At 45.7% G+C, this 18161-nt stretch overlaps 1 protein-coding gene across 1 annotated transcript in view; it reads left to right on the top strand.

Moving 5' to 3' along the window:
- Positions 1 to 18161, top strand: part of MTHFD1L (methylenetetrahydrofolate dehydrogenase (NADP+ dependent) 1 like) — a 185045-nt gene that overhangs the window by 19423 nt on the left and 147461 nt on the right. Inside the window, exon 8 of the mRNA XM_047102623.1 lies at positions 10914 to 11025. Within this exon, the coding sequence (XP_046958579.1) occupies positions 10914 to 11025 (112 nt within the window). The remainder of the gene's footprint in view (positions 1 to 10913; positions 11026 to 18161) is intronic.

The raw sequence follows: 18161 nt of genomic DNA, 5'->3' as shown, positions 1-18161 counted from the left end.
CTTCCTATATTTTATTTCTAAAACACAGGCCATTGCTGGGCCTTGTTGCTGAGGGTCAGCCGACGTCTGTGGACCACAGTGGTAGCAGCTCATGAGGTCCCGAGGGCATCCTGGCACGGGTTGGCATCCTGGGGGCACCTGCCCGGGACAGGGTGTGTCCACCCTTGCTGCGCCTTAGAAAACCTTCACTGTGAAAAACGTTGAAGGTATAACAACAGATTGGGATCTCTGTTTTCTGATTTTATTAGGAGCGAATAACTGGTCCAATGTAAGATTACAGTGCTTTCAGATTCTCCTTATCAGCGATGACAAGTGTTGCGGAAAGAAAAGGGGAAGCAAAGGATTAGGGCCATTCGGTGGAAGGAAGTCATCTTTGCAAAGCATTTCTTCTAGGCTTGTTTGTACCTGACACGGAACGAGACACTCCCCCCCACCCCCGTTGGCTGTCTGGTTGGGGCTTTCCATCCTGGGAGGTTTGGGGATCAGGAGGTAACCGTGAAACGTAAGAATCCTGTCTCCCCCCCTCCTACACTCCGTAGCCTTTCAAGGTGGGGATTACCTACAACCAATCCTACCGTGACCAGCAGGGACTACCTTTGAGGGTTTAGAATCAGACACAACATTTGTGTTCTGGGTAAGCAGTAGGACATAGGCTTTGGTGACAAACAGCTGTGGGTTCACGCCTTAGTTGTTGCTTAACTTTTCTGAGCCTTGTGTCTTCATGTGTAGAATGAGAATTATAATTTCCCCTACCCGCTGGGGAAATTCGGTCATATACGTTGGCTTAGGACAGAACTTGGCACCTATGAACATCCACATTAATGGTTTGGCTACTGTTAAAGATGAGTCAGGAAACACACTGGCAAGTTTCATAATGTGGAAAGGCCGCTGGGTCAGTTAAATCATAAGGAGATAAGCTAATAAGATAGTGGCATCTAGGTCCCTCATTGGAAGCCCAGTAGATGTGCTTCCAGCGTATGGCTGGCAGGAGGGAGTCGCTCTGTGGAGCCTCCCGGCAACATTTGAAGGTGGAGGGGATGAAGGGCGCCTGGGGGGCTCAGTCGGTTGGGCGGCGACTTCGCCTCAGGTCGTGATCTCACAGCTCGAAGGCTCGTGAGTTCGAGCCCCGCGTCGGGCTCTGTGCTGATGGCTCAGAGCTGGATTCTGTGTCTCCCTCTCTCTTTGCCTTCCCCTGCTCACTCTCTGTCTCTCTCTCTCTCTCAAAAAGTAAACATTAGGAAAAGAAAAAGATGAAGGTGGAGGGGATGAAACCACAGCCAGACTAAGAGACAGTGTCTTGACCTATCCGGGCTCACCCCCAGTCTTCACTGGGAATAGTCTCAACTTTGAGTTATGTAACAGCCTTTGCTCCATGGCCGTCGACCTCTTCCTTCCCGTGACTTCTGCGTTACTCGGGAGCCACTCTGCTTCAAGTTATCTTTGCTGGGGGTTCCTCGTTTATTAATTACTTCTTACAGGAATACTATTCCTTCCTACAATGTCGAGGCATGGTTACGCAGAGTTACTGAAATAGAAATGGATTCTGCCGACGCGTAAGATCTCCGTGGAGCCTGAGCGTGAAGCATTGAGATTTGGCTTGTTAGAGTTTTGTGGAAAATGGAGTCGACTGCTGTGTTTTGTAGCTTTATTGCTGGTGCCCACCAGAGCGCATCGCTGAAAAATAAGAATGAGTTTCCCACTTTGTTTCAAGCGTCCCTTCTGGGCTTTGCAACGTTAGGCATTTGCATGTGGGAGAGGGGAAGAATGTCTGGGCATTTGTCCAAATGAGCCGCACTTTGGAGCATCAGACGTCAGTAAGCCAAAGCACTGGGCGTGATGTCGTTGGGTAGGGCTAAGGAATCGCCCTCCTTCCTCCGCCCAGACTTAGACGCCACACTCAGCTTCCCAAGCCCCTGGAGTGGAATGACTCCCTGATGTGGGGACTGGGCGGAGCCCCCCACCCAGCGAGAACGGGCTTATCTCTCCCTCACCCTGATGAGTTCACCCTGATGCCAGAAGCAATTTGAAGTGAGACGATGTTCGGCATTTAGTATTTATGAGTTGGAGTGGTACCCCTCTCCAGGGAAGCGACGTTGACAGGCCCTCTGGGGCTGTGTGTGCACACCCCCTTAACTCACACTGCTAGTGGGAGAGCCTCCTGAATTTGTGGTCAGACACAGCTGGAGGACGGGGGTGAAATGGCCTCCAGCTGTGACAAATCGGGTCGATCCCAGCTGTGTGTATAAGAAAGAACCCAGAAATAAGAGAACCGTTTTTATTTTGTTTTTCTCAGAGGATCTCGTTTCTCCTCCTCCTGCGCACGGAGACCCTCAAAACGAGTACTGACACAAGAAGGGAAAAATACGAGGTTTTCCCATTTGAAGGATCAAAGTGTGTCATTTCTTTGAGCAAAGCTAAATGATCACAAAGTCATTTCCAGTTTACATTCACTGCGTGGCATGGTTCATAGAAGGCTTTTAAAAGTGGATTGGAAAATTCTGAATAACTCTGTATGGTACATATGAAATCTTAAAAAAAAAACAAAACAAAACCAAAAACCCTTGTTTCCAAAGATTGGAAGAAAACCCTAGCTTTTAAACTGGATGAGATTAGCGAGTTACGTGGTTGGGTTTTTAAAATGTATCTTAATTTTTAACGCATTCGGCTTTTAAGCCCTGCAGGAAATAAAACAGAATCGTAACGAACCAAAAATACAGCAATACTGGTTTTTCCAGAGATCCTTGTTTCTTCCTAGGGCTTGGAGTTAATGTCAAGGGTCCCGTCGTTTCTACCTGGAGGACTCAGTCTTGCATGTCTTGCAGGGCATGTCTAGCGATCAAGTACTCCAGCTTTTGTTAACATGCACCTGCCAGTTCTCCCTCGTTGTTGCACTACCTTGTCGCCGGGTGCAGAACTCTCAGTTCCCAGATTTTTTATTTCCCGTGCTTTATGCATGTCACCCCACTGTCTCCTGGCCTTCAGGGTGTCTGGTGAGGATAATAGCTGCTCGTAACATTCACAGGAGAGGCTACACTTGAGCTGGACCTGGGGTAAACGGCGGTAATGACAGCTCACACCGGTTGAGTTCGTGAGTGCCGTGAGCGAGGGGCAGGGCTTTGCTGTCACCATGATTCTGCAGTTGCCCTGCCTGTGGGACCCCCATGCCCCCCACATCACGGCTGAGGAAGCTGAGACCTTTTGTAATGGGGGAGGTGGCACTACAGCTTAATTTTTTTTTTTTTGAGTTTATTTATTTGGAGAGAGAGAAAGTGTGCGTGGCAGGGCGGAGGGAGAGGGAGAGGGAGAGGATCCCAAGCAGGCTCCGCACTGTCGGCGTGGGCTCGAACCCACAAGCTGTGAGATCGCGGCCTGGGCCGAAGTCAGACGCTTAATCGACCGAGCCACCCAGGCGCCCCCAGCCTGAATTTTGAGCCACTGTCCCGAGTGGTCTCTTATTCCAGATAATCACAAAACCCAGTCTTTAAAAGTCCCTTTAACGTTTAATCTTTGACACCTAAAAGTATCTGACAGCTCAGATGGGGAACTTCAGGGAGACCAAGGCCCAAGACGTTAGACTGGCCATGAGTTCACTATTGTTTTACTCCAACAGTTTAGAATCCCATAGACATCCTTTAAAAAATTTTTTTTTCATGTTTATTCATTTTTGAGAGAGAGAGAGACAGAGCGTGAGTGGGGAAGGAGCAGAGAGAGGGAGACACAGAATCGGAAGCAGGCTTCAGGCTCTGAGCTGTCAGCACAGAGCCCCACGTGGGGCTTGAACTCACGAACCGCGAGACCGTCACCTGAGCCAGAGTCGGAGACTTAACCGACTGAGCCACCCAGGCACCCCTCCACAGACATCATTTAGGAGAGGAAGCAGAGGGAGACCGGGTGCCATTCTGGCCCTGAGGCACTGGGCTTGTCACCTGCCCTCCAGAGACGCTGTGGGCGCCCTGGTCACATGGGTGGGCACGCAGGACTGCAATCCACATGCGTCCCTCTTCTCCCCCACCCGATACGGGCTTCTGTCCCCAATCTCAGGGCACCACACATCTTGTGCCAAGCAAATACCAAGGCTATTAGGAACGTGTGACTAAGCGACCCGAGTCATGTAGGCCCCTGAGCGCTGTTTGGCAGATTTCTCCATGTTCGTGGACTGAAAATGCCTTTCGATGTCAGCTCCCATTCTCACCCTTGCTACTCCCTGATCGTTGCCACCCAAACAAGAGGTGAGGGGGACCTTTTTTTGAGAGTCCCCAAATCAGGCCGATTATATTCGGCAGGATTGAGGAAAGGATTTGTGAGAGAATCCGGAGGAACTGAGGGGCACGCAGTCCCAGGAGTCACGTACAGGGAGCCTTAGTCATACATAGCATGCACTGGATACGGCACAGGAGAAGGGCTCCACGCTGTGTCCCGTGGACAACAGGCCAGTGACCGCACCTCCAGTCCACCCAGTGTCATCCCTGTTGGCCCTTCTGCACGTTGCCAGACCCAAGCTCCGCCTCGTCCCCCTTCTCCCGCAGCATAAATGCTACGTGAGGAACCAAAATGTAATTTAAGGAATTAGGATACTTCCGTCGGTAGCTTTTAAACCTAACCCCCCTCTAATAAATAAAGCGCCTTACGTTTGGGTAAAGATCTAGTTCTCAAAGCCTTTTCCCGCGTGATCTCGTTCACGTTATACCTGAAAACGCAGCGTGGGAGCCTGTGCACCGAGGGGGAGCGGGGTGTGCCCTCGAGTCGAGGCCTCATAGCTCCGCCGAGCCGTGTTCCCGCTGCACCTCGGTCCCCTCCCGTCGAGGGCGACTCCTTCACTTTTCAGAGGTGGTGACCGAGGCCTGAAGAGTTACTTGGAGGAGGTGGAAAGCAAACCTTGCTGATGTGTCATGCGGGGTTCCGAAGTGGAAAGTACAAACGCGTCAGGAGATGAAAAGGCAAATCTCCCACGGCTATAGCCACTGGCATCAGCCCGGACAGGCCGTAGCTATTTAGGTATGGGGTTGACGACGTAAGCGTACGTCAGGGCCGTCCTGCCTCTGGGAAGCCTGGCCGGTTTAGTGTCACTCTGGGAACCGTAACTTGGGCATTCGCTCATCTTCGTGCCGCACGGTTCTGAGCCTTTGTCATGTTAAGTTTTCTCTCACCCCACCTACAAACACGCAGCTCTCTCTCTGTGTCTCCTTTTTAGCCATCCTTTTTAACTTTATTGCCAGAATACGAGGAAGGGAACTATTTTCGGTAAGTCATTCAAAGCTCACCCATCGCTAGCTACGAGGTTGTGCTTTCCTCTTACCGTGTGTTATAACCCGTGTGCGCGTCCCGTGCGCTTGAAGAGGGAGTTACTGTCTTCTCTGTCATTCTGGACACAACTGAATCTCCTAGGTTCTCTTCTCATACATTGAGCATGAAGTACGTGGAGTGGTGAAGTAAGAGGGGAACCTAGAAGCCTATAGAAAAAGGAAGACCATTCATCATGCTGTGGGGGGAAAGGTTGGTAGATACGTGTTATAATCATAATCCCGGGCCGTGCGTTTAGCTTGCAGTCATTCAGATTTATGAAATAAGCATACGAGAGGTCTTGATTTTAAAAGCCAATGATCTGTTCTGATCAGAGGAGAGTGGAAAACAGACACATACCCAGTTTCCAAAAGGAGAATTCTTCCAGGACGAGATCACTTGGGTGTCTGTGAAAGGAAGCGGGGAGAATAACCTCTTGCTGGAAATTCTCTTATCTTACCAAAGTATTACAATATCTGAATGAAAATGGTTTGACATTCTTATTTTAGAGTCCTTACAGTTACTGTAACGTTTCTGACAGTGTGCTTAATATTTCGGGAAAATGTGGACATTGACCCATAGGTACAAAGCCGGAATCCTACGGTAGATGCTCAGTTCATTGAAATAAAGAGTTAGACGTTCCAAGTCAAAGTAGCTTATGAATAAACGGGGACTGTGCTCATGAAACACTCGGCCTTAACGAAGTCTCCGTATGCAGGGAATACACTTGACCCAAAAGGCAGGAGTTTACCAGGCTCCTGCCCATTTCTATAGGAATGTCACTGATGGATTCCTATTTGCCAAAAATGGATTTTTTTTGCTTTTAGTTTGGCCACTGGGCATCATTCAGACCTGTTGACCATACCCTTTCTCCTGCGCCTACATGACTCCCCCATTCTTCCTACCTTCTGGGCCACACCAGTCACCATCGTTTCTCTCACCATTCAAGATGAACACTCCCAGGAATGTACTCAAGGCCCCTTTCCTTCCCACCCTCCCTGTTTCTCCCAGATCCCCACGTTTCTGGGTTTACCCGTATCTGATGCTGATGAATCCCGGCCTACCTCCCCTCCTCCCTGACCATCCTGAGTTCCGAGTCCGTGCGTCCAGCTTCCTACCAAATGTCTCCTCTCGCATGTCTCCCTCCCACACCCTCCAGCCCATTCTCAACCCAGCATCCAGCATAATCTCCCTAAAACACATCCGATGGTGTGAGCACAACCAAAGTAGCCCAGTCTGACAACTCCTTGTCAGTAGCAAGAGAAGGTCAGCAACGTTGGCAATTTGACATTTATAGGAAGAAAGTGACATCTCATTTAAAAAAAAAAAAAAAAAACCTCGGGGGGCGCTTGGGTGGTTCAGTTGGTTGGAAATCCAACTTCAGCTCAGGGCATGATCTCCTGGTTCGTGGGTTCAAGCCCCACGTCGGGCTCTGTGCTGACAGCTCAGAGCCTGGAGCCTGCTTCGGATTCTGTGTTTCCCTCTCTCTCTGTCCCTCTCTTCCTGTATGTGTTTCTCTCTCTCTCTCTCTCTCTCAAAAATAAACAAACATTAAAGAAAAATTTTTAAGAGACCTCAGGTGCCTGGGTGGCTCAGTCAGTTGAGCATCTGACTTTTGATTTCACCTCAGGTCATGATCCCAGGGTCGTGGGATCAAGCCCCCACGTCGGGCTCCCACAGTGTGTTGAGCCTGCTTGGCTGCCTGGGATTCTCTCTCTCTCTTCCTCTCCTTTGCACCTCTCTCTCTCTTTCTCTCAAAACAAAACAAAACAAAACACTAAGTCTTTTTAGGACTTTGCCATGAGATAGTCAAGGAGTCTCTGTGCCACATGAAATTTCACAGACACTTCTCATTACAAAGCACTGGAAAGAATGTGCTGTGGGACATTTGCTCTCTAAAGCCACTTAACCAGGGTCACACAAACCACAATGTGTCCCAGTTCATCGAAAGTGGAAGAACAAGTTCAAGCCACCCTTCCCTCAAGACCCCTCTCTGTATTGTGTGTGATACCTGCCCAGCTCGTGTGCAAAGACGGATCAGGGATGCCCATGCCTGTGTGGACAACATAAGTAGAAATGAAATGCTTAATTGTTCCTTTTTCGTATCCCAGTGGTTTGCCCTGTTCCCCTCCATCTTGTAGATCCTAGTTGTAAAATCTTGTAGGCAGGATTTTTATTTTCGGATCCTCAGTGACCTCAGTCAGTGTCTGCCCCAAGCAGCACTTGAGAGATGGCTAGTGAGTGAGTATTTTCGCTAAGGAATCTTGGACCTTCTTTATTCTCTTAAGCAATTGTAACTTCAGAAGCACATCTTTGCTGGAGAAAGGACCTATTGATTTTTTTTTTAATTTTTATTTTTTTGAACTTTGTTTTCTGAACTGTGTTGATCACTTGAAGAATATAGAAACAGGTTTTATGGGTCTCAGGTAATCACGATTCATCAAAACCTATCCACTTTTTTTTTTTTAAACATCCCAGCTTTCCATATATATACATACCTCATACCTCAGATTCCCACATGTGCCCTCTCAGAACATATCAATAGTGGAAGATAAATTCTGTCTTCTAGCCAACAGGGTGGGGCTGTAATTTCTATAGTTTGAATTTTAAAATACGTTTGTTTTTTTTTTTTTTGCTAAATACAAAATCATGATGTCCCTTATAACCTTGCAGATCATATCTGTCCTCTGTCCTCCTCTCTCCATTTTCTGATGCTTGCCCCCCGCTCTTAAAAATCAGTGACGTAGAGAAAAAGAATTTTCGTGGTATCTCGACTCTACGTTACTCCCACATACTCCACGTTAAACGTCAGCATATCTGTGTCTTACTATTGTTTGAACATTTGGTCTTCCGCCTGGGGAGTGGGCAGTACTCTGTAAGCAGCTTCTACGTCAAACCTCAGCAGAGAAAGCAATATTTTGTTAAGAGGCAGAGTTGCAAGCCAGGCTTTGGCCAGGGTCTTTCCCATTTGGGAGGAGGAAAGTGGAAACAGCCAGCGAGACGATAATTCTCCTTGAATTCTTTAGCTCATTAAAATCTTTGCTGGTCCTCAGTGGGTTATGTATTGATTTAAGCATCTAGCAGTTTTCTTTTCCAGAAAGAATTAACATCTCCAATGTGATCATTACTAATGGCGGAGATTTTTGTCTTTTCTCTGTGGGAGTAACTGTCGTCCAGTTACTTATTAGCACAGCGCACTTTGGCGTTGTATTTAAATACGGAGTGGAGGGGTCGGCATGAGATTCGTGAGATTTATAGGTAATGAAAAGAACAGGTTGTATCAAAGATACCACGTGGAGGAAACTAAGTGTTCTTAGGGGACTCGTGATCCTTGGCTTTTTCCAAAACGAACGTTTCAGCCCGTATATATTAACTTCCTTTTTATAGAAGTTTTAACATGTTCTGTTTTTGCTGCTATTGTGCATGGAAATGTAGCAAAATGGCGTTTCTTATCTGCTGGTCATTTCCAACAGGCATGAAGCATTTGAGTTTCTCTGGGGGCTTTACTGTGGTTGAGTATCTGCAGTGATAGAAGAACATGAAGAAATGCATTTTTTTTATTCAAGTAAAATCCCCTTTCCATAAGAACACTTTTGCCCCTGAATATAACATCAGCCAAGAATCTAGCTGCTTTTCATTCAGATCTATCTACGGAGAACATGTGACATTAACACACTAGAGTTCGTTCCGTTTCACAGTGTTGTGTCCCCACAGCATAAGAAAATGATGGCTGTTTTAGTAGGGACTTCTCTTCTTTTTAATGTGATTAATTTGGTCATTTTACTTGGACACGATTTCAGTGCAGGCTTCTTCCTGGACCTCAATGAAGTTCGTACTGAAGAGCAGTGAGCCCTGTGTGACTGTTAACCCCCTTTCCCCGATTGGCACGATCAGATTGCTCCGATGTTCCCGGGATGTCACTTTTAAAGGTTGGCTTTATCGGGGCGCCTGGGTGGCGCAGTCGGTTAAGCGTCCGACTTCAGCCAGGTCACGATCTCGCGGTCCGTGAGTTCGAGCCCCGCGTCGGGCTCTGGGCTGATGGCTCGGAGCCTGGAGCCTGTTTCTGATTCTGTGTCTCCCTCTCTCTCTGCCCCTCGCCCGTTCATGCTCTGTCTCTCTCTGTCCCAAAAATAAACGTTGAAAAAAAAAAATTAAAAAAAAAAAAAAAAAGGTTGGCTTTATCGGCTCTTTGAAAAGACATACCTTTTAAGTTGTTACCGTGTCCCTCCTCTGTCAAGGGAGCTTGGCGCTGTTCTAGATCCTGGCTTTCTCCTTCACAAACCAAGGAGGACTGTCCTGGATTTTCCTCCCCTCGCTGCCATCTCTTGTCCCGAGATTTCTAAGCGACGTTAGCCGAGGCAGCCTCTTGCCCAAACTGTGTTGCAGACTTTTAGGCTGAGCTGCTGGCTGGGTGGGTCCCCGAGCCCTTCAGCAATCAGCCTGTCCATGCTGAGAATGGATGAGGGCGCATGGAAGCACGTTCATTTCCGGGGACTTTGGGTGGTGAGAGTGGCAACGGGGCAGTTTCTGTGTTTCATCTCGACCTCCTCTGGCTGATTCTAAAGAGTCTGCAGTCCTTTGCAGGGCACAGAAGCCTGTGGAAAGAGCAATGAAGGAAGGAAAGCGGTGTGGGAGAGCAGAGGGCTGCAGCGTCCTCTTTCTCCCCCATTGAGTGTCCAAGACTGGCTCCTCTGGGGGAAACAGGACATACCAGAGAGGTGCTCACACCCTCAGAACCTCCATTTCCTTGTCTCTTAAATGGGTATAACACCAACCCACATCGCTGACACGTGTAGCCATAGTTCTTTTCCCCCACCAGGGTCTCAGATTTGTCCCTGGCCTTGCACCCTCCTTAGGAATCCAGTTTGCGATCGTCGGTTTAGTTGGGGACGGGGTCATTCTTGGGTTGAGGTCAGAGCCAGTCGCTGCCCTTGTTTCTAGGTGTCCCCTTCCTACCAGACAAGTCACTCCAGCACCGTGTTATCAAAATCGGATGGGACGGATATGATGAATGTGTTTTGTAGTAATAGTCGAATTCCTTTCCTTTCTCTCAAAAAAAAAGGAAAGAAAGAAAGCAAAGAGCAGTTTGACAGGAGACTAAGCAGAGCCTCAAGGAAAATGAGATTCTTTCTTGAGCTCTTGACAACCCTCCCGTAGATCCAGTAAAAGTTCCATATGGGTCTAATTTTGAGTGTGCAGTTGTACAGGCCAGCAGGCCCCCCGAACTGGCCAGATCTTCCAAGAGGCTTCCCTACGTGCCCCCCCCACCCCCCCACGCACCTTTCACTCTCTGCTTCCATTGAATGGTTTTCTCGGCCCCATCATTTTTCTTGGTATTGCAGTCAGTGCTGAAAACGTGGACGATGACATTGCGCACAGCGTTCACGCCGAACTGACTGCCCGGAAGAACTTCTACCCCCTTTGCTTTGTAGGATATGATGGTCACACCCTGTGCCGATCTGTGCTGCGTTCGTACCTTAGTGAAGCGATTCTGTCCCTGTTAACTGGCATGGCGCTGACCTCCGCATGTGTGTCAGTTCCCTATCGCGTTGAAGTCCATTGACACACATCGCCAGTCCTGTGTCTCTGCCACAGGTTAAAACCCGTGCGGTGTTTTTTCTGTTTCTCTCCAGCTTCACGAGGCTGATATCGCGGTCGTAGGCTCTCCCAAGCCAGAAGACATTCCCCTTTCTTGGATACAACCAGGAACTACAGTTCTCAACTGTTCCCATGACTTCCTATCAGGTGGGTCAATGTCTTAACTTTGGTGTTGGGCCGCGGATGAAGACAGGGAAGAGTGTGAGAGAAACGTGTAACCTTATTCAGAGGAGAGGACGTTCCCTGAAGGGTTGGTCACCGTCAACATCCGTACACAGGAGAGGAAACTTCGACTGTTGATGTGCCTGCCTTTTGGGTTACGTGATACTGAAACTGTGTTGTCGGGCAAAGAGAAGCCGAGAGGCCAAGGGCAGTAGCTGCCCCCCTCCCCCGTGCCCCTGGAGAGACATGCCCCTGCTGGCCTCTACATCTGAGCAGTCCAGGCAGTAGTGACCTGAAGTAGATCGTGTGTATGCATGTGAAATAAACTAGAAATAGTGGTTTTTAGTCTTTGACAACGAAGTGGAATCCGTTCTCCCAAAGAAATCTTACATGAAGGTCAACAGGTAAGAGCAGCTGAAAACAGTTGCTGGGAGGGATGAGAATGGAGACCAGTGCTTGTGTCTCCCTGATTTCCCCTTGCGGTGACCCCTCAGGCACTTCCTGGGAGCCCCAGAGGCACCTCAGAGCAGTGTGAAAGTCACCATCAGAAACTGGTGGTCCGGGGCACCCGGATGGCTCAGCGTCTGGCTTCGGCTCAGGTCATGATCTTGCGGTCCGTGGGTTCGAACCCCACATCAGGCTCTGTGCTGACAGCTTGGGGCCCGGAGCCTGCTTTGGATCGTGTCTCCATTTCTCTCTCTCTCCCTCTCTCTCTCTCGTTTTCAAAAATAAATAAAACATTAAAATAAAAAAGAAACAGAGGTGGTCTTAGGGTGTATTTCACCATAGGATCCAGGAATGCCTTGGACTACCCCAGACCCACCTTCAGAGAATCTCAAGCTGTGTCCACACCAGGTCATCCAGCCGAACGGCTGGTATGAGCAAGCCCAGAGGGATACCTTTTTCTCATTCACGGAAAGACCCTCTGAGGCTAAGAAAGTTTTGCACCGTACCTCGTCCACTTTTTCAAGTCCCTGAGTAACATATGTGTGCAGATTTCAGCGTTGGCGAGGTCTATGGTAAGCAGGCCTGGAGCACAGCGTTTTTCCCCCAAAGATGGTCAGAATTGGAGCCAAAGTGGGTGGAGGCCTCTACCCTCTTTCTGCCCCGACCACACGGGAGTTCTAGACCTTGAAACCTAGACCACCCCACAAGAGAACGACCCAGAGAATAGTATCAAATGATATATGTAATATATATATATATATATATATATATATATATATATATATATATACACACAAACACACACACACACACACACACACAACTTGTGGTTCAGCCACCTTGAGATACACCATTTTACACTTTTCCGCAAAAAATGCACTAACCTTAATTTGATTGCAACGTAATAGAAGGAAAACAACGTGATCCTCAAAGTGTTACTGAAATTCATATAACTGTTTCTTCAAAAAGAAAAATAATGGACCCACCCCTCTAGGAAGTGTCTCCCCCCCTCCCCCAGAATTAACCTGTCAGATTAAAAGCTCTTTGGGGCTGAAGGGGGATGGGGTGGGTTGGAGTGTGCAAGGGACGAAGCTCAGGGATTTCCCAGAATGCCCATGTGCTTGGCTCTTAGATGAAGAGCACGCGATGAATGAAGCAATTAGAGGCATAATATAATGTGGTTGTAGGATTAATCGATCTTTTTCGCAAACAGAAGGCTTGCACTAAGCAACTCCTTTGAAATACATGTAGTTTCAGGCCACAAATTTCTTTCCCCGTCTGAAAAAAAAACAATGCCTGACCTATAAATGATGGGCACAGCAGATTTGCTCCTCTGCTCAGAATTTAGATTAGGAAAGTCAGTTTGGACTTGCTGTTCTGTTATTTATTTATTTATTTATTTATTTATTTAAAGTTTATTTGTTTTGAGAGAGAGAGAAAGCATGAGTGGGGAAAGGGCAGAGAGGGAGGAAAAGAGCGAGAATCCCAAGCAGGTTCTTACTGTCAGCACAGAGCCCAATGCGGGGCTTGAACCCCCAAACTGGGAGATCATGACCTGAGCCGGAGGTGGACGCTCAACCAACTGAGCCTCCCAGGTGCCCCTGACTTGATGTTCTTTCAAATGAATGCTTGGCTGTTACAATTCCTTGCTGTTTTTTGGGGTTTTTTTAGTTAGAGTTTACATGTTTAGGACAATTTTGGTATAATCTTGGCTGGAGGTAGAGTCTACTTCAATGTTCTTGGAATCCCTTTGAGCTCTATGATTATGTGAAGGTGACTATATATATGCATATATATATATACATATATGCATATACGTGTATATATATATGGTTTTTTTTTTAGTGAAATTGTGCCGTATTTTTTAATATGTTTCTTTTGGGGACCTTTACTTTTTTAAAGGCATTCATAAAAACATTAGATTTCAACATAACCATCCTCTTTGGGGGGGGAAAAAGACCAGGGCATTATATTTTGACTGAATGGTACTGTATGCAGACTGACTGCAGTTTATTTTAAATGTATCCGGTCCAGTACAAGTAGTTTTCTTCCTGATTTTTGAGTCAAGTATATGCTCAGTAAATGAGCATTGAACGAATGAATAAACCTGGTCCCAGAATTGTACTCTGATTGCAGTTTTCAGTTGGTTGCAGACACAGAGACATCTCCTTGAACTACCCTCCCATTCAAAAACAGGGCTGGCAGGGCAAAGGCAAAGAGAAAAAATGTTCTCCTGATTAAATAGATGAACATTTTACAGTCAGTACTATTTATAATAGCATTCTGTTTCCTGATAGTCCATTTTAATTTTAGCAGCTTTGATCAGTCTGAAAATTTAATCTATGCATAGATTGAAGAAAGGCTCTTCTCTCTTTTTTGCATAACCCTGTCACCTTAAAGAGACTTTTGAAAGCAGTGTTAAAAGGAGAGGTGCTTTTATTCACCTTTAAGAGCAAAAGAACTCTTAATAAACTGGCGATTGGGTGAAGGCAGGGTTTTATGATGAAATTTTCATCCTCGTCTTAATGGTACAGGGTTCTCCCCCCCCCCCACCCCTCCATAAAAATAGATGGGATGTGGTGATTTATAATGAGGTAATTCTGTAGAGGCATTGTATTGAGTACCTAATCCCAGGAGAAATTTTCGTGATGGCTGACATCCCAGACCCAGTGCTTGGAAAACAGTTACACCCAACTTGTTCGATCTGTTCACTCTTCTGTGGCGTGAGTCTAGTTTTTAGATTTACAAGAGGTACATGTTTATATCCAGTTTTCTAGCTGTAAGAATCGTTTGTTATTATTAAATTTCAAATCAAAGAAGCTGTGATGCTGTAATGCTCTGCTTCCTAAAGAGCAGAATTCATCCTAAGCAAGACCGTTTCGTACCCTGATATTAAGATTATTCCCTGATGTGCCAAATGGGACAAAAGAGAAGCTGGTCTTCTGTCTCGTGCCCGGAGAACAGAATCCAAACAGCAATGTAGGTCAGAGTACTTGACAGCATCATTCTATCTATCTATCCGTCCATCCGTCCATCCATCCATCTGTTTATTTTGAGGGAGAGAGGGTGCAAGTTGAGCCAGGGGCCAAGAGAGGGAGGGAGAGAAGCAGGGCTTACCCAAAGCAGGGCTCGTGTTCACCCGAGGCGGGGCTCCGACTGACAAACTTGTGAGACGATGACCTGAGTCACCCAGGCGCCCTTGCCAGCATCATTTTAAATGAACGTAACTGTATTTGGTGTGGAGTGGTGGTGGAACCCCGGGCTGCATCTCAAGTTCATGCTAATGACCTGGGGGACCTGGTCCTGGAGGACCTCGAGCCACCTCTCTTATGGCCCCGAAGGGACACAGTGTAATTAACGTAAGGAGAAAAGCATGGGATCTGGGTCAGATTGATCTCACTCAAAGAGAAGAAGCATTTTTTTAAAATTTTTGTTTTGATTTTCTCTTAATTGCCTCATATTTACAAGCTGTGTGGCTTTGGGCAAATAAGTGAAGCTCTCTGATCTTCAGTTTCCTTGTGAGTAAGATGGGAGCAAGGCTGTTGAGAGGAATAAATGAGCTCTCACCTCACAGCACCTCTTTCTTGGGAGCTACCAATAAGTGGCCCCCCTCCCACGTCCCTCCACTTCATTGTCCTCATACCTGTAGCACACAAAGTAGCTTTCAGACTTCTTATTTGCAAAATGTAAGTCTGTATTTGAAAATCAAGCCCAAGGAAGGATTCTTCCCAGTGAGATTCTGAGAATGCAAGGCAGTAGCTTTAGAGAAATGAGACATACTTGTAATTTAATCATTATCTCATTGCAAGTAAAGATACTTGCTTATGAATTTTGAACTCCAATTATTCTAAAATCCATGATAATCTATTACCGGTTTCCCTTAAATTTTTTCCTGGGAAATTCTGGAAGATTTGGACCTATATGTTTTTGCTAGGTTTTCATTTCAAATTTTAACTGCTTCTCAGTATGACACATTTAACGTTCTTACTTCTGAAAAAGTCTCAAGCTGATTAGAATATACAACTCTCTGTTAATTCCTTCCTGCTTTGGTTTCAGTGATATCAAAAGGGTTGTTTCTATCAGTTGAAACGCATATCATTTTTTTTTTAATTTTTTTTTAACGTTTATTTTTGAGACAGGGAGAGACAGCATGAACGGGGGAGGGTCAGAGAGAAAGGGAGACACAGAATCTGAAACAGGCTCCAGGCTCTGAGCTGTCAGCAAAGAGCCTGACGCGGGGCTCTAACTCACGGACCGCGAGATCATGACCTGAGCGGAAGTCGGATGCTTAACCGACTGAGCCACCCAGGCACCCCTTGATATGCATATCTTAATAATAGTCCATTTTTTTTGAAGATTCATATATTCTGTTAAAATAGTAAAACGTTATTTGGTAGTGAATTCAGATGCTTTTTGTTTTGGGCTTTTTTTTTTTTTTTTTTTTTTTTGAGAGAGAGAGAGAGCGCGTATGCACACGAGAGCAGGAAGGGACAGAGGGAAAAGAGAGGATCTTAAGCAGTCTCCAAGCTCAGCACAGAGCTTGATATGGGGTACAATCTCACTGTGAGATCATGACCTGAGCTGAAATCGAGATTTGGACACTCAGGCGCCACCCAGGCGCCCCTGGAATTCAGATGTTGTAAACTGTGAGTTCATCTCTTGAGAACATTGATCCAAAAATTATATTAAGAGCTCATTTATCGCATTTTACTGTTATCCAATATGATTAATATATTGAACTTAAAACTGTCACCAGAGATTTTGAAAGTGTTATCTGCACTAATATGTAATTTTCTTTAGCTTTTCTTATTTCCAAAACTTCACATGAAGTTTTTTTGAGTTACTCGTTTTCCCAGAGGATGAGAAAATATTTGAGATTTCAGTCTATGGGTTCATATAGTGCTTTTGTGATAAGAAGGGTGCCGTGGGCCAGACTGCAGAAAAACGGAAAAGTTTCCATATAGCAGAGAGGGCACGGAGACCAAGGAAGAATTTGCCTTGTCCCTCCCATCTCATTTATTCTGGCAGAATTCCCAGGGTGGTCTCAGGGCAGCTCCTGTCACGGAAAGTTCTGTTCTGATTTCCAGGGAAAGCATTATGACACATTAGCCTTAAATTTTCATGTTGTAGAAAGTTTGGTTAGCAAGAAAAAATTATAAATGAAAGGCCATCTTTTAACGTGATTCATTGACCTGTCCTTGGAAGAACCATGAGCTATGGGGAGTATTTAGTGGGAAGTGAAAAGACCCATTTGGTTTGGGACGGGACCCTTGGGACCCCCGCTGGATTCGCGGGCTGAGTGCAGACAGCCTTGGCAGGCGGAGTGTAGACAGCCTCTGGGTGGAGCCCTGCGTCTACACAGGCAGAGGGATGAGGTAATGATTTCTTTTCTCAGTTCTCCTTAGCCACAAAATGTGTTGATAATGTGTTCCTGATTCACTGAGTTACCATATTCATTGCTTCGAATTCTCTGGATTTAGAACGTTTAACTAAGTTTTAAGATTACATTGATTCGAACTATAGAAGCAATACAGTGTTCGTGATAGACCGTTTGTGAAATACAGAAGAGTGCACAGAAGAAAGTGACACTAACTTCTGATCCGGTCACCTTGAGGTCACCATTTTACATTTTCCCACCAAGGAAACATGAAACATAATATTACAGGGTGGAATTTAGTAGAAGGAAAAGAAAACAGTATACTAAAAGCATTATTGAATTTCAGGTAACTGTTCAGACAGAAAACTATCGGTTCCTGTAAATCCTCCCAATGTTTAAAATATATGTGTAGGCACGTCTTGTGTTGTGCTTTAAAATCTTTTTTGATTTTAGCCACCTTCTATTTTATGCAAGGCAGCGCCTAAGATTATGGGCAGAATTATTCACTGTGTAACACCGTAGGTGAAATATTCCTCACTTGTGTGGGTATTTGTGATTCTGTTCTGGGAATTTGCATTAATAAATTGATGCTCAGTTTATTTAATAAATAAACTCAGCTCCTGGAGTGTAGGTTGTTTTTTGTTTTTTTTTTTCTTTTTTCCTTGTCATTTAAAGATAGAGATAAAAATGCGGGAAATATCTTTCTTTTCCATAATGGTTGGACAGGATCTTTAGATCAGATCTCTAGTGGTTCAAACAGAACAACAAATCTCATTCTCTAGACTCTTGGCTTTTGCCTAAATACAATTTATAAAACTGTGAAGTGTTACTAAACTCTAAACAATACCGGAGGGATAGGATTTTCCAACACCCTTAATACATTTGACTGTAGATCATCACAAAACGCTTAGTCTTAAGTGTTTTGTGCTCTTGCAAAGTACTGTCAGCAAAATGGATAATTGAAAAGTAGAGCGGTCCAAAATAGAGGAAAATCGGTTCTTAATTCAACCAAGTTGCTATTAGAAATGTTTCTTTTCTCTAAGGGAGGATATAGACTGAAGTATTTTACATATGTGCTTAACTTCTCATAACCTTTATAAGCGCCAGCTAAGGAAGGGAAAGCAGAATTGGTACAAATACCCCTCTCTTCTGGAAACCAGGTGACCCCTAAAATTAATATCCGAAAATACATTTTCTCAGTTTCTGTGGAAAATATTTCGCTTTCGTGACAGGGATTCCTAAAGTTCTCAAAGGAAGCCTGATCTTTCACACAGCACTTTGGTTGCGATTATGCTAT

This window comes from Lynx rufus, unplaced genomic scaffold, assembly GCF_022079265.1.
Source record: "Lynx rufus isolate CCGP_SWC_20201006 ecotype Redwood Valley unplaced genomic scaffold, mLynRuf1.p SCAF_6, whole genome shotgun sequence".
Taxonomy (NCBI): Eukaryota; Metazoa; Chordata; class Mammalia; order Carnivora; family Felidae; genus Lynx; species Lynx rufus.
Note: the sequence above shows the minus strand (reverse complement) of the source record. Positions and strands in the feature narration are given on the sequence as shown.